The sequence below is a fragment of the Barbus barbus genome, assembly GCF_936440315.1.
Source record: "Barbus barbus genome assembly, chromosome: 32".
NCBI classification, from domain to species: Eukaryota; Metazoa; Chordata; class Actinopteri; order Cypriniformes; family Cyprinidae; genus Barbus; species Barbus barbus.
Window position 1 is genome coordinate 19087435 of NC_136760.1, and position 17357 is coordinate 19104791.

General features: G+C 36.6%; 2 protein-coding genes across 2 annotated transcripts; one reads left to right on the top strand and one right to left on the bottom strand.

Moving 5' to 3' along the window:
• Positions 1 to 23: 23 nt before the first annotated feature.
• LOC306852069 (zinc finger protein 518A-like) lies at positions 24 to 11229 on the bottom strand. The gene is made up of 2 exons (XM_079388679.1): positions 11149 to 11229; positions 24 to 7317 (listed from the first exon to the last, which is right to left on the bottom strand). Exon 2 carries the CDS (start codon positions 7297 to 7299, stop codon positions 2791 to 2793), a length of 4509 nt encoding a protein of 1502 aa, XP_079244805.1. The 5' UTR covers positions 7300 to 7317; positions 11149 to 11229; the 3' UTR covers positions 24 to 2790.
• Positions 11230 to 14918: 3689 nt separating this feature from the next.
• Positions 14919 to 16101, top strand: mxtx2 (mix-type homeobox gene 2; the record flags this gene model as incomplete). Its single annotated transcript, XM_079389788.1, has 3 exons — positions 14919 to 14937; positions 15125 to 15297; positions 15403 to 16101. 3 exons carry the CDS (start codon positions 14919 to 14921, stop codon positions 16099 to 16101), a joined length of 891 nt encoding a protein of 296 aa, XP_079245914.1.
• Positions 16102 to 17357: the final 1256 nt, after the last annotated feature.

Consider the following 17357-nt stretch of genomic DNA (forward strand, 5'->3'; position numbering starts at 1 on the left):
AAAATAACCATCTTGTTCAAAGGTATTTACATTTATTAAAGAAGGAACTGCAAGGAGGTAAATACAGTACAATATAGTGTCAACCTGGTGCATCACATTTTAGGCACTTAGCATAAAAAAATAAACTTGTCTCTCAGATCCCAATAAAACCTGTGTGACACGGGCATTACAACGAGGAAGGACGTTTTTGCTTGAGGACAAACATTATTTGGCTGACAGGTGTCTGAGTGAGGACTATATTTTTGCTCATTCATGGCGTGACATACTTGTTTCAAGCTGGTCCGTTTGAGCTGAATATTTGTCAACTGTTATGGTTTGCATAAACAGCTCCACTACTTCACATGTATAACAGTGATTGTCATGTCACAAAGAGGGTGACAAACATACTGAGTGAATATTGAAAATAAAACTTTATAGGCTAACAACATAGTTCTCACATGTTAGAAACAAAGTTAACCGAGTGAACATTGGAATGTAAAGCTTCAGAAAATCCACTGATTTATTCAGACAACTCTAAAACACTGAACACTAGCTACTTAAATCAAGGATGGATTATTACCTCTCTGCCATCAAAGCTTCTTTCAAGCACAATGGACAAAGACCAATTAATGGACACAATTACAGAGATCTCTCGGGGAGTTAAGTGTGGCAGATCGGAGCACTTGTGGGGTGTTTATTTATCTTTAACAAGAAATTATATTTAAAAAAAACCCTCAAAAATTAGCAAACTCACAGATTTAAAAGCACCATTGAGTACACCGTCAGCTCTGGACAGTGTTGACATTTAAAACAATAGCCGTGTTAAATTTCTAGTAACTGTGCTTTTAATTCAAAGGATATATTGAATGCTATAACTAAAACGACCATCTCAGTTGTGTTTTGATGAGTTTTAAACTTTCAAACAATTGTTTCTATGAAACATAAACCCATTTTGAAAAGACTTGATATTAGGGCTATCAATGAGAATATAGGCCCGGTTTCACAGACAGGGCTTAGACTAAGCCAGGATTAGGCCATAGTTCAATTAGGACATTTAAGTAATTTTTATAAACATGCTTAGAAAAAAACATTACTGGGGCGCATCTTGAGACAAAAGAAAGTCACTGATATATTTTAAGATCAGTCAGTGCAAGTTTATTCCATTTGAAACAGCTAAGATTTACATTTTAGTCTAGGACTAGGCTTAAGCCTTGTCTGTGAAACCGGGGGATAGTGTCTAAAGCCTCAACTCCTAATTTTGTGGTTTATAAATCAGTTGAAAACAAAAATCAATGTAGCGAATAAATGGTCACAACTTTCAATCTTTGAACTCTGCTAAGCACACGAATCTTACAAATCTGGACTTTACCATGGAAAAACAGACCCTCTTTTTAAAACTTTGAGGCAGAATGAGGCACTCGAAGTATCACAGAAAACGAAAATACAGTTAGTGTTTGGTTGGCTATTTGAGGTTTGTTGTCTTGCATCTCAATACATCCTGTTTTATGTTTTTTTAGTAAAGCAAAATAGTACATTTACAGGTGCATTACTTCATTTCAAATAAGGAATAGGACAACAAAAGCACCAAAGCCATAACTGACAGATGTAGGTTCAGAATATCTTTACAGAGAAAAATTCCAACTACAGCATTATAAAGTCCATTATTGCTACTGAAATGACACCGGGTCTGAGCTGACATAATGAAGGGAGATGCATGGTACCAGCGAAACATGAAACTGACCCAAACAAACAACATGAGAACAAATACTGCGTATTAATGGCAAACCACTTCAAATCACACAACATTTTAACAGGATGGTTTCCACAGGAACCAGTTGGGCATGTTTTTAGGCAATATCGTGTGTGTCACAACTCCTAAATATATGAGACTTATAATACATTATAACTATGAGAAATATAATCCATTGTAACTTAAACAGATGGATCGTATTCATTGTGTGTTATAAATCATCATACTCTTAAAAGCTATAACCACAAATAAGTAACTATTAATAATAGGATGGTTCACCCTTAAAATTCAAATTCAATCATCTTTTACTCACCCTCATGTCACATCAACCCTTTATGAAGATATTTTGAAAAATGTCCATAGAATGAAATTCAGCGGGGAAATTAACTGCATGGATAAAACTGGTGATATATATTTCATGTTGTTTTGTGTTTCACATAAGAAAAAGCTGTACAGGTATGGAATGACATGAGGGTGAGAAAATGGCCATTTTTATTTCTGAATAAATAAAATTATTTATTCAGAAATAATAATTAATCAGAAATTAAAATTGGTTCAGTGATGTAGGTATGACAATGCAGCCAACTTAAACTATACTTAGATGGTATAAAAAATCTACAATCAAACACATTACTTTTTTATAAACTGGACCATTCACTCACTCATTCAAAAATTATGGAATTACCTGAGAATTCAGTTCAATTGTCTGCATTAAAAGAGGTCTATAAGAGACAGCACCATCTTATACCAGTGATCTTTCTGCTTGCACCATAAACATACAGTGTGTCCAGTTTTCACAGTTCCGTTCTATACATACTCAAGGGTTTTGATTTAAATATACAAGGGTGAAAATTATTTACATACAAACTTGTTTCAGGTACCAAACTCTTCTCTATTACACTATACCCTTTAAAAGCTTCTGAAGAAAAATCTATGGAAAAATAATATCAACAGGTTAACTGTATCTTACTGTACTATTAAAAAAAAAGAAAATATTACAACAAAATGTTTTCTACAATGAAGGATGGCATTTGGCCCAATCCAGGGGCTTTGTAGTTGCATTAGAACAGCTTATTCCAGTCTCTTGTTGCCTCCATTAGATGCCGTTGACCATGGCCGATCCAGTCCTCTTGGTTGTTGAAAACTCGGCCGCAAAACCAGCAACAAAATGTTGACTGCTGCTCTGAACCAGCAGATGAGGACCTCACCACCTCATATTTATTTCTGCTGGTCTTTTTTAACTTCAGTTTCAGTATGAATCTCTCTTGAACAGCACCTCCTACTGGCCTTGATCTTTCACCCCCACTACCATTGGAAGCATTCTGCTTTGAAAGTGTTCTTGGAGACTCCGACAGGGCTTTAACTGTATTTTGGGACAGTGCCACCTTGAGAACTTCACCTTTGTATTTGCTCACTGACCTCATGATGCTAGCAACCTCAGGAATGTCTGCATCCGGATGGTTCAGCACAACCACAGGTTGGTTGCGCCGGGGACATTTGATTTCTTGAAGTGGACTAAAGGGACAGAGCCTCAGCGTTCTCACAACATCTTTCGCAACAGGCTCCCAAATTGAGGTAGCGTCTTTCTCGGCCGACGACTTGCTTGAGATTCTCCTCATTTTGGAGGAGCTCTCCAGCATTTCCTCAAACAAAGCCCTTCGCCTCCGTTTCCTTTGGCTTCGCGGACGGATGGAACAGGGAGCAAGTGGCGATGTCTGTAATGCTACATCGTGATCAGCCCTGCTTTTGATTTGAACATTGGACTGGGATAGAATATATTTAAGCTGGGATGCAGGGATGAGTTTATGAATGAGACCTTGTGGATTAGTAGAGGTTTTAAATCCTGCCGACACATTGGTTAAAGATTTATTTGAGGACATTAACAAACAAGGTGACTGTAGAGAGCTTGTGGAAAGGTATACAGATTTTTTGGATGTGGTGTATGGAGCAGTGGAGAGAAATCTAGTGCCGTTGGGCCCTCTAACTATCTTAAGGAAAACCCTGTTTTTGCCAGCATCGTTCACTTGGTTGCCCTGGTTCAAAGATTTCCCGTCTGAATTGTTTAAAAGTATACCTGACTTGGCAGGAGAAATATATCTAACCAAGTAAGCTTGTCTCCCAGCCTGCAAGGGGCTGGTTTCGTCTGCAGCATTCACAGGCATGGCCAATACAGGACGAGTTGCAAGTACAGTCTTAGGACTTGAACCACTTGACTCACTACTAACCGGGGTAACAGGGAGTGGTCTCTGAACCAAATAACAAGTCTGTGGCACATTGGTCGCCTGTTCTCCAGATGAGGACTTGACAGCACCTGATAAGAGAAGAGATGTTTTAAGAGCCGAAGCATTGACGAAGTAGCGGTTTCCACTGCCACTTGGTGCCATCTGGGCAGACGCTTGACCTTTTGTTTCAAGATTTGAACTTTGTGCAGACATGCCGATTCTGCCTCCGTTTAAAGTGAGAGCTACTCCCGTAGCCTTGCTGGCCATCTCAATCCCGGGCTTCACATAAGACACATTAATTTTGGGAGAACAGGACTTAGTAATTAGCTTGAACCCAGCTCCACTTTTCAGCTGAACTGGCACGGCATATGGAGTGTCTGTAGTTTGAAGGAACATCTGCTGTTTTCCTTCAGGTGTCTGCAAGATCCGAAGTGTGTTTTTGGTCGGCCTAGAAGTTTCTCGTACTGTCACTGAAGACCTCATTCTTTCTTTCTCAAGTTGCTGGCTGATTATGGCGTCTGAGTGCTTTTCAAGTATCTTGCCCAAAACAGCCGCACTATTCACGCTTGCTGCTGTGTTCTCGCTCGCAAAGGTGATACCTTCTTGTTTCTTCTCTGGTGCTGATGAACAAGTTGCTTCTTCTTTTTCTGGAAGCACAGGCATGAGTGAATCATCGACAGTAGCTATGCACTCATCGACCTCAATATCACTATCTGACACTCTCTCTAATGCGTTCTCTCCACTTTCAGAGACCAGATCACTCTCATTAGCCCCTCCCTTGCTATCTTCTTCAGTTGGAAGAGGAGGTGATGCTGGCAGAGTTAAGCTCCAATCACCAAAATCCTCCTCGCATTCTTCTTCCTCCAGGCCCTGCGGTGAGTCTTCCTCAGGCAGCAATGAATCAGGAGAGCTCCCAGAAGTGTCTTTAGAATAATTGTGGAAACTAAATACCTCTTGACTTGGGGAATGGGAATTGAGAAAGTTATTTTCAACTTCTGTGTTACTATCTTTGGCTTCAGTTGATGCACTTTTACTAGTTTCATTTTGTGCGTTTGCCTCTGTGGTTTTGTTTTTAGTTACTTCAGAGGACTTTAGAACATTACTGTCTGAGGCTGGAGTCTCACTCGATTCAGAATGAGCATTTGAGCAAAACTGAAAGCTCTCTCCAACTTCTGCGGTACAGGTCTTGATGTCAGTCATCTTACATAAGGTCTCAACTTTGTCAGAATATGAATCCTGCCCTTCTTTAGCCACTAAATCAAAGATGCTCTTTTTGACAGGACTTTTAATAGGGGAGTTTGGTTCAGTGCTATTCTCACATGGTTCCTGCATAAGAGATTCTTCTAACATCACCGCCAATGTTGCATCTACAGTTGTTTTTGATGGAAGTTTAGATTTCAGGATATCAGTGTTTGTGGACTTGCCTTCTACAGACATTTCAAGGTTTGATTTTGAATCAGAAACTGCATCAGAACGTGTGGTTTCATCAGTAGATGGCTGTGATCCTGAGGGTTCATGCATAACTGAAGCTAATGCTTTAGCTTCATATTTAGATGCATCTACTTGAGCCATCTGCAAATCAGAAAGTGTGGTCTCAGAATCAGTGGAGAAAAGCTCTTTAGTTGAAACAGGAAGTGCGCTGGCTGTCTGGATATCATCAGTGGAGCATTTCTCACTTGAACAGAGAACAGATTCCTCATGAAGATGTGGCGATGACCTTCCATTGGATTGACGGCTCTGACACAAGGAAAGTGCAGCATCTTTTGATGCCGTAGACAGTACTTCAACACTATGCGAGACTTCAGTATCCTCATTATTAACCTGCCCTGCTTTAGCTTTCCTTGCACTCTCAAAGCTAACTTTGTGCTCCTCTGTTGGGGGAAGATGGTTGCCAATGTGATTTTCAACTTCCTGTGACTCATCTTTTATGGAAGATATCTCATTTGATTCTCCAGACTCTAAACTGAGGAGAGATCCTATGCTTGGTGAGGATGAAGAGCAGGGACTGCTGGTTATTTTATCTTCATCGTCACCAAGGTGTGAATCAGAAACCTCATTTTCAGCGGAGTCCTCTTGTTTTGTCGGTATGACTTTTAGAACTAAATGTTTTTTACCATCTACCATCTTAAAACCCATGACTTTAGTGGTGCAGTTCGGTGGAATAGAAATTTTATTTTTCACCATAAAGACAGTCAGTCCATTGCTGTTGGTTGAATTCAGAAGTCCTGGACTTCCTGGACTAATCTCATGCTCTTGTAACTTTGGTTGTGGCGTTGTTGATGGAATGAGGTGCAAAGTTTGCGTCTCACTTTTTAGGGTAGACTTTGTCCATTTAACACTCTCTTTTTTAACCCCAACAGCTCTTTCAAGTAACTGCTGGGTCTCCTCCAAGGTTTTTTCAGGATTAAACAACCTGCCGTTATGATCAAGCAGACCTACACCGGCGATTGAGTTACGTTTGGACATCCACTGCGATTCTCTGGATCCTCCAACTGGAGGAGACTTTTTATGCAACCGTTTTAATCCAGGTGAATTAACTCCAGAACTGTCCTCATTTGTTCTCCACTTGTTCATTTCCTCACCGTGTGCCACAGTAAGATGTTTGTTCAGATAATCTCTGCGACCTGCAGTATAGCCACAAATCTGACAAGAGAAAGGAAAAGTCCCAGAATGCACCATGTTATGCCTCTGCAGCTCCCCTTGTGTGGGGCTAGTATGTGGACATTTCACACATTTGTGATTACGTTCATTGTGATGATGGATGTGTTGAACAAAGGTTCCAGTATCTCGGGTGGAGAACTCACACTTTTTACAGAGAAACTGTCCATTACGGCTGTGGCAGTTGGTAAAGTGCCTGGTGAGCAAAAAAAGTGAATACTGCACCCCATCGTTGCAAATCTCACACGTGACCAAAGTGTTTCGATGTCCGATGCGATGTCGCTGAAGAGATGAGAATTCATTGGTGACAAACAAGCACAGATCACAAGGATAAGTTGGAAGAGTCCCCTTGTGTGTTCCTTGAAAATGTTTCAGCAAGTCGTTAGGGCTGTAAGTGGTGTCATCTTTGCATTCAGAGCAACAAAAACTCAGTATTTTTCCAGAGAAGATTGCACCCTGCTGCATCTTACATGGAGTCTTTCCAGAAGCTTTGCTGTCTGTGTGAAGATTATCAGTGGCTGACTCCTCAGGGGGTGTTTCATCTTGGTCACAATGTTCATTGCAAGAGGCTGTCTCTGGAAGCTGATGTGCCAAATCGAGAGGCAAAGTGTGGTCCAGTGAGGTGTCATCATCCTGGCTCGGGTCATGGCTTTCAGGGGGATCATCTGATGTCGTCAGGTCAACCTCCATGCTTTAGAATAAAGGCTCCTGCAATATTAAAAAACAAACAAGCATTATTATATTGTAATATGGGAATAATAGTACTACTGCACAATTAATCTTTACAGCATTTAAGGAAAACGACCCCTTTAGTAAAAGCTACTATGCTTTAATTTAATACAACGCGTTGAGTGTATACGCTTTGCAATGCTAGTATTTGTTTAAAAATGACTTTTTGCCTTTAATGCTTGTCGTCTTGGCATTTCCATCATGAAAGAAGGACAGAAATATTTCAACGCTATTCATCTCAATTCCTCATATCCTAAATAACTATAGCATAAGCTGCCTTTGAGATGTATACTACAAAATAAGACGTATTAATTTTTTTTTTTTTAATATTCTACACTCAGAAGTTTCTGAATATTCTACAAATTCTGTGAAAATCTGTGGAGCATTCTGCATTCTGAGTTTCAGAGATGTTCAGAACAGCATACTATCTTACCACACCTATTACAGGGTTCCCACTCAAAGTCAAATGTCAAATTCCCTGACTTTCACTGACTAAAAAGCCGAATTTCCATGACCTATAATGAATGGAAAAACAGTCCGATGTTGTGCGGAGCAATTATTTTTTGCTTTTTAACGTTAAATGCTCTTTGATATTTTATATAATTTTTATTTTTAAACTCGGTCTTTGAAGAGGTCATTTTATAGCCAAAGCTCCTAAAAATGTAAATTTTCTGGCATATTTGCCTTAGTTAACCGGTACAGCCTGGTGACTGCATTTGACTTAGTGATTGCAAGTTGACGAGCAGGAAGGGAATAAAATGGAGCTGTAAAAATAGCCCAGGGCGCAATGATAGGGATTTTTTCAGTGGTTAAAATGATTACTTGCCCTGTTAATATTTTCACTAGCCTTGCCACAAAAAATAAATAAATAAAATAAAATAGTTACTTTTATAAAATTGGATTTTTGTATTCTAATAAATAAACTTGACACCAATATTTTAGATACTAATAAAATTGTACAATTCTCGATTTCAATGTTAATACCACAGAAAAACATAAAAAATCATTATTAAAGACAAGTGATAGCCAGTAAATACGAACAAATTGCAAGTAATAGCAAAATTAAATATATAGCACAAAGATAGAAATGAAATTTTACTTCAGTTTTTAATGTTTGTAGGTGTTCAGGTACAGAAATTTAATAATTACTTTTAAAATAACATTTGCATATTCTTCACTCTGCGTTGCACCTTGATTTTTCATTGCCATCTGAAATTAGTGGCAAGGTAACCACTGCATTTTAATCATGAATCAATAATAAAAAAAATTAAAAATAAACACGTGCAATGTTTGATTTATTTTAGACTGCATAATTTCTAAATCTGAAGCAAAAACAGAATGGTGTGACTTTAGCTTTGTGAAATCATGCTATGTGAAACAGAAACAGCAGATGGGCTGAATGAGACGCAATTTCGCTCTCTGACAGCAGGTGGCCCTTATGGAACAGTGATAGCGTTTCCTTGGTTGCCGCTGTAAACACTGCATGTGGGTTAACACTCATTTAAATGCATTATACAGAGGCAAGATGAAAAGAAAACGCCATGAAAACTTTTCTGAAAACAACCAGTTCCTGATCTAAAATTCAATATTTAGGATTCCTATATTTCACGCGTCATGAATCTTGTTCTGACTGTTATGGAATTTTCTCCTCTTAGCGTCCGTCCTCAGCATCTCTGGCCTCTGTTAATGGCCGTTTACAGACTAATTATAATAATAACGTAATATTTCCACACAAATGGCATTTGGGAAATGATTGCAGACAGTGCAGTTTGTGTCCACGGAACAGAAGACGCTCTAAAATATAAAAAAAAAAATGTCTGCTCGAATGGGTGCATGTAGGCTACTCCACTGTAAAATGATTAAATATAGATTAATCATTGTTAAAGCTACAAAGTTACTTTCCAAGACGGGGTTTTTATACTTTTGTATGTATTTGCACATTCAGGCACAAGAAAGACGCTGAGAGAAACTCAATTCAGGGCTCACGCGTCAGAGTCGTGGCTGTTTGTACACGCTGTTTACACAGAACACAGCACGCGAGTACTGAATGGAGTTACATTTACATTTATGCATTTAGCAGACGCTTTTATCCAAAGCGACTTACATTGCATTCAAGTTACAGTTTTTACATTTTACCAGCTCGAGTTGACGAACAAAAATCCCTGATATTCCATGACTTGGACAAAAAACTTTCAATGTCTGGAATAGACCTTTTAAAATTCCATGCTATTCCAGAATTTCCATGATCCGTGGGAACCCTGCTATTACTGCTGCAGTTCATAGCTTGTATACTATGTATAGCATGCCAATGTTCTATAAATACATGGATGATTTCCTACATTTTCCAAAATGAGTAGTACACTGTTTACAGTGCAGAATATAGCGCTCCAGTGTGAAGAATGAACCAGAACAAGAAATTCCAACTGCAAATTTACAACATATTTGTGTCTTGACTCATTATTGAACTCCCAAATGTTAAACTCAACAAATATGTTGTGATTCAAACAATTCAATCAGTACAATTTGCAATTAAATCATTTAATCACACTGGTTGTGATCAAAATTTTATTTGAGTCAAAGGTAATAGAGTTGTTGATATACTTTACACAGAGTTGTCAACTGTATATGAAAGTGCAAACTGTCTTGATTTCATGTAATCATTTTTACATGGCAGGTATAAACTATATCATTACTACAACAGTTTAATTCAAGTTTGCAAGCACGCTTTTGAAACACATCATAATACACAGAGAATTTTTGAAACCAAATATTCAAAGGGTCTATTATTAATGTAGTTTAAAATTGCACATATAAACGTGCCATTAAGTCAAATTTGTGGGAAACTAATGTTTAAAAATTAATTGCATTAAGTATTCAATATTAACTTATTGATTCACAGTATCAATTACGATTTAAAAGTATTTTTACATCACATGAAAACTGTTATTTTCTATTAGGTCTTGTTAACCAATCATGAAGTTTGATGACCAGCATCGACAACTTTAAAACTTTAGAAGATGCATTTATTTAACTGGTCTATCTAAGGAGCTGTGGAAATACTCGGGTTAAATGGATTAATATTTGTATGATGACCTCCATACACCGTTTTATAATCTAGAATGAAGGAAAACACTAAACATGATTAGAAAGTGGGTGTAACTAAGATATGAAGTGATGCATGGCACATAATTTCATATGTAAACAAGTGTGAACTTCATCAGCATGACCGTAATCTCATGCACATCTTTGTCACAGACAGCGTTGATTTATCTCTACTCGTTTTCCTCAAATGCTATATTAACCAAAGTTTTGACCAGGAATTGATTACTTCACAATCACTCTACAGATGCTCAAACTTTTAAAAAACAAAATAGCAACACTCAACAACTAAGTCGTCCATCTGCGAATGATTAAAGGCGGTTATTTAAATGAAGTTGACATCCACCAACTTTGTGCAACGCGGATTCGCACAATACATTCAACTAAAGGAAGTGCCTTGTCAATCGACTCAACACGATAATTATGGCCGTGCATTTCTGGATGCACACCGACTATCCCGCTACTCTCTAAGCGAACACGTCTACAGATGTCACTCAAAATCATTCACTCATAAGCCATGTTATTTATCCACATCAACAAAAATAAAGCAAGTCGCCCCCACCCACGCTGGATGTAATCAAACGATTAAAAAACAAAGAAGTCAACGCAGGAGCACACTACTCAAAAAAGTGACCGGTATAGTTGAATTAAATGCCATTGTGTCTTAATTAATACCGCTGTTTTAAATAAGCGCAGTTTGGAGAAATTTACCTCTTTTTTCTCTTTAGACTGGCAGGTCGGCGACGGCAGCCATGACAGTTCCATCCGGGTTCCGCTCCCTTCGCTGCGCGTGAGGCAGGACCTCAGAGCGGATGAATATGGATTACCTGAAAGACTCATTAGGTCGTCTTTACCAACAGATATTTCGCTTTAGACCTCGAAACAAAGTATATAAATGGAATATAATACTCATTTGATTAATTCATGAATATAACGTGTTGTTTAGAGTAAAGCCCATGCAGTTCTCGCTCTGTATTCGAAGCAGTTAAGTCCATGCTTAAAAGTGGCCATGCATGCTGCTGTTTTGTGGACGCCATGACTCACTCTAGATCATGGCGCGCCATCTTGACCTACAATATCATTCCTCTAAAGATAGATAGTTCAAATAATGTTTAGTCTGATGGTGGTGATGATGATGATGATGACAATAATACTCTTATATGGTAGTTATCTAGCAGATTTATGTAACAAATGCACACAACTCTTAATTTCCCAAACAAATAAGTGACTAAAAAATACATATTATTACAATAAATGTTAAAACAATTACATTTAAAGGCCTTTACATTTGATTCCATAACATAATGACTGATTTACAAACGAACATAAAATTTTACACAAAGCAAGCATTAATTTGCAATGATGTGAACTGAAACAATCTGACATTTTCCTTATTGCAACTTGCGGCTTTATCACATTTTATTAGACACTTTTCCATGATAGTTATCTAAAAGATTTATGTAACAAATGCTCTGGGTAATTATTTCCAAAATAAATAAATGAATACTACAATGAATGTCAATGCAAATTAGTGCTGTCAAACAATTAATCGTGATTAATCGCATCCAGAATAAAAGTTTTTTACATAATATATGTGTGTATACTGTGTATATTTATTATGTATATATAAATACAAACACATGCATGTATATATTTATGAAATGAAATAGGCCTATATATAATGTAAAATATAAGAATATGAATATATAAACGTAAATATTTTCAAAATATATACTGTATGTGTTTATATATACATAATAAATGTACACAGTACACATGCATATATAATGTAAACAAAAACTTTTATTTTGGATGCGATTAATCATTTTGACAGCACTAATGCAAATATATTCATAAGACTTTTATATTTTGTTCCGGATATATTTTTTATATAAGTAGCTAAATAACAATGATGTGAGTTCACAAATCAAACAAACATTGTCCTTGCATTTCAACTTACAACTCCAAAATTCATATTTAAGGTATTAACTTCAGATCTAGAATAAATGATGACCAGGGTCAGAAATTCACCAGAAGGTCACCAAAGATGGCAAAACTGCCTTAAATATTTAAAATACCATTTTTATATATTTCAGAAATAGAGTGAAATGTCTGCTTGCTATAACTGTATTACTGTATTATTATAATTGTAACTGTTTTATAATATTCTACATTCAATCAAAGTTATCATAAACTTTGTAAGGTATATAATCACAGTGATTTATTTACAAAAAAGACTATTAAAATGTATGTAATATACTGAAAAATATGGTAACATACCTCCAAATATACTTCTTTTAAAAGTAGTAAGCAGTAATACTTATAAATAATATTTCTGTCAACAGTCTTGCAAATTGTCTTGACGTGTTTGCGAATTGATCAAGTGTTTGATCAATGAATGAATGAAGTGTAAATTAAGGTGTGGCATGTGTGACTTGCCCATTAGAAATCGTAGAGACCACTGATTTCACATTTGAGATATTACTATTGTTTGTCACTGTATAGGCCATAATTATTCTAAGATCCAGAATGAGGAAACATGACCAAGACCATAAATTCACCAGGCCTTGGGGCAATAAGGTGACCAAATGTGACAAAAACGACATGCCTACTGAAAATATTAGGGATTTTATATATTTCATAATATTTTGTTCATAGTATTACTTTGTCACTACTAAATGCATGTTAGGTGTTTAGTAGCTAGTTACAATTAATATATTATATGTATATATATTACAAGTATATGGAACACATTATGTGTTATTTGTTAGAAATCACATGTCCATATTAAGGTAAAAAATCAAATCAATTCCAAAAGACAAATATTGCCCCTAAGTAAAAAAAGTAAATTTCTGACATTCACAATTAATTGTTAGTTGTGCTATTTATTCATTTATTTATTTTAATCAGGAACATGTGAAATTTACAAAAAAAATACTAAATACACTTGGAATAAGTATTGTCATATCAGCTTACCTTAGCCCATTCTGTACCAACAATACTGACTCTAGCCTTAGAGCAGCAGATTTATCTTTACACTAGCCATAATTTAAAAGATTTAATAGAAGAGCTAAGCTTTATTATTGTATTCATTGTTTAAAAAAAGAGCATTCCATTGCTGCTTTTAAAAAAAAGTGATTTCATGTTCTAATAACTTGGGAAATATGGTATAGGGGAATATAATCACATTATTATTATTATAATTGTCGGGGTAAAATCATATAGACCTATAGGCATGTGTGACTGGGGCTTATTCATATTAATAAAGGAGCATTTACAGTTGAGAAAGTGTATGAGTTGGCTCCATAGGAGCAATTGTATAAACTGATTGGGGCACATCAATCAAAGAGGTGTAGACACATTCATCAAGCCTATTCACACCTACGACAAAAGTAATCTGTTACTTTGATTATCACAAAATGATGAAATTTAAATGCAGATTATAATCTTTCTATTTCTTGTATGATATACAGTATATGTACCTTTTTATGGTTGAGAGAATATTGCAACACAAAACATGTTTAAGTCCTAAACTAGCTACTTTTAGGATCACACCGTTTAACTGTGATGAGAAATAGTGTGGCATGATCATAAAAATCTAATTATTTTAAATATATTAAGTATTGTAACAATTCCTCTTTTGAAATATTAAATACAGTTTTAAAATGTTTTTATTAAAACATCATTGTGGTTATACAAAACTTCAGTACTTGAAATTAGTATATACACATAAAATTAAAATACATAGGAATCTACTTATATATTATTTTTTCTTAAAATGTATATCTTGTAACAATACATTATTATAATATATATTGTTATTAATTATAATTCATCGTTCAAATAATAATAATATAGGTAGGTAGAGTAAAATATTTGCTACTACTCACATATTTTATTATTTTTGATATTTTAAATTAAATAAAAGTCACCATAAACTTTGCAAGCTGAATGTAAAATGACAAAACAAACATTAAATAAAAAAAAAAAAAAATAAATACATACATACATACATAAATGTAATGTATTGTAATGTACTGTAATGTATTGTAAAGTGATGTATCCAAATAAAGATATGGCCATGTACCTGCAAATATATTTCTTTGTCAAAAGTAGTAAGCCATAATAGACTACTTACATCATAAGCTATTTTGATATCAACAATCTTACAAATTGTCTTGACATGTTTGCAAATTGATCAAGTGTTTGTGATGAACAACAAAAGATGATGGGTGAATGAAGTGTAAATTAAGGTGTGGCAGGAACGAAGGTGTGACTTGCCCATTAGAGATCACAGAGCCCACTTAACCTTTTACGTGTACAGGTGTTAGTTCAGCCCCCTTCTGGACCTAAGGTGGGCAGGTATAAACAGTGAAATATTGGCAACCTTCAGTTGTTGGTCAGAGCACAAGGAGCAGTAACAAAGCATTCAGCTTGACCTACTCGTTATTACATTCTCCAATCAAAAATCATTGAAAGACATGTGGACTGACTGCACTGGTAAGAATTCCTTCTTTTTAAGTATTTAATTTAAGTAACTTTTGTGAAATATTATAATACATTTTTAAATATTTTCAAGATATTGTAAGAATTGCTTTTCTGTAATATTTATATTATTTATATCCACTTGATGCATTTTCAAACATGTCAAGACAATTAATAATGGCATATATTTTTACTCTTACAGCTGAAGATGGAAACTCGCAGGCCAGTAAGATTGCAGGCCGCAGGAAGAGAACCAGTTTCAACAAAAAACACTTGGAACTTCTAAAAGTGGCTTTCAGCGTAGATCCCTACCCTGGTATTAGTGTCAGGGAAAGTCTATCTCAAGCCACAGGCCTTCCAGAGTCTCGTATTCAAGTATGTCAACATCAATATAGAAAACAAACTGTTTTCATACACTTCAAAAATTATACAAATGTTAATCCATCAACATGCTAACATAACTGTGTTTTGTTTTTCCAGGTGTGGTTCCAGAACAAGAGGGCCAGAACCCTAAGGAACAGAGCCACTTGGACCTCACCACAGCTGGATAGTACCTCTCCTCTGCCCAGCCCTTTTCTGCCCCCTCACATGGCTAGTGTTGGGGCCAATGGCCAACAGAGAGGTATTCAAGAGGCGCCCTTCAACATTCAGATGGCTCCAACATCTCCGCAGCACTTTACATTTCCTCCAACTGACTACAGCACACCTGCCATTAAGCCACGGCAAAACCGGCTTATGGGAACCAGCTTTTATTCTCCTTCCTTTCCCTCTGATCTGCAAGCTGTGGCAGACAGCTGGAGCTCTGGAGGAAGCACACTGTCCTCTCCTGAGTCTACATGGAATCTAACAGCGCAGAGTTTTGGGAATTCCTACAAGGATAAGAACCATTTCTACCCACCACCTCCTTACGCTCATGGAAGTGCCAACGTTGGGTGTGTTAGTGGCCTGCAGTCACTTCCCACCTCTCCTGCCTCTTCTGATTCTGCATTTTGGGACATGGGACTGGAAAACTGCTCTCCCTCTGTGCCATACACCAACTGTGGAAACCCATGGGTCAAGCTCGCTGAGGAACAGCCTGTGGCCCCACTTCCAGATCTGTCCTCTCAGTATCTGGAGGATGTCCTTGGGGAAATGGAGCCAGCCTGGTGGAACATCAATGGCCAGATGGATCTACAGTAATCTTGCAAACATCCATAACCTAAGCAGACAAACACTGTTTTAACATTGAGTTCAACTTGAGGGGTAGGATTCTTTCTTTTGGACTGTATAATATAAAGAAGCATGGTATTGTGCAAGTGCCGGTTACAGAGCAATATCAGATATCCACATCAGACTTTTTATTTATATAATGGACTTTATTTACTTATATTTTCTACCAAAGAGTAGATTGGAAACAGTAGCCTATGGTTGCACCAGAAAGTAATTTAGAACTTATTTATTCTTTATGCTCTTTTAAGGTATTACAGTGCAGTTGGGATATTTATTTCTACATTATGCTCACACAACCTATACTGTCACTTTGTAAAATACTGCATATTTATTTGAAATAAAAGGTTAAAATGTGTGAATTTGTGTCCTCTGAATTGCTTATACATTTAATTGTATTGATGTATTTATTATTTTCAGATATTACATGAAATACAAATTGAATCTGATTTATTGAAAGTCATAGAGTTGATTAACAGTTGCCTAACATGCCCAGACATATTACATCAGTGATTATCTTCACAAAAAAAAAAAAAAAAAAGAGAATAATTTTCATTGAGTCATTGATTTAGTTGAAGTTGAAGTTGAGCTTTATTGTCATTCTGCTACATGTGGGGACATACAGTGGAACAAAATGTCGTGCCTCGCAGGACCACGGTGCTACATAAATACAGACATACAACAATGAAGTAAAAAAACACTATAAACCTATACACAACTAACCTACTGACAGATTTAACTATAAGTATACTATATATATTTACCCTATACAAACTAAAAAATAAAAGATAAAAAATACAAACTATACGAATGCTTGTTCAAAGAGAGACATTTTGAGTCAAGCAGCTGGTTGGGGAACAGAGCAGGATGATTTGTAGTGCCTGAGCATGTAAACATACATATATTGCTGAGTCTTTTGTGGGATTGTGTTCACGCAGCAGTGTGTGTAAATTGTCTAGTGCACATAGAGGAGAGTGTGTTACTACAGGTTTGTACAGGCCCACTCACCTGTGTGTAGCACACTTCGAATTGCACAAAAAAAAGTTCCATACAGTTTTTTCTTTGGTGTGGTAAGGTTGGGGGGTGTCCATGTTTCAGCAGGTAGGGGTTTGCATGGGGTTTCAGAGGGGGGCGGGGTGGTTTGAGTTCAGGGCTCTCACAGCCTGGGGGAAAAAGCTGTTGAGCAGTCTGGCGGAGCGGGCTCTGATGCTCCGGTACCATCTTCCTGA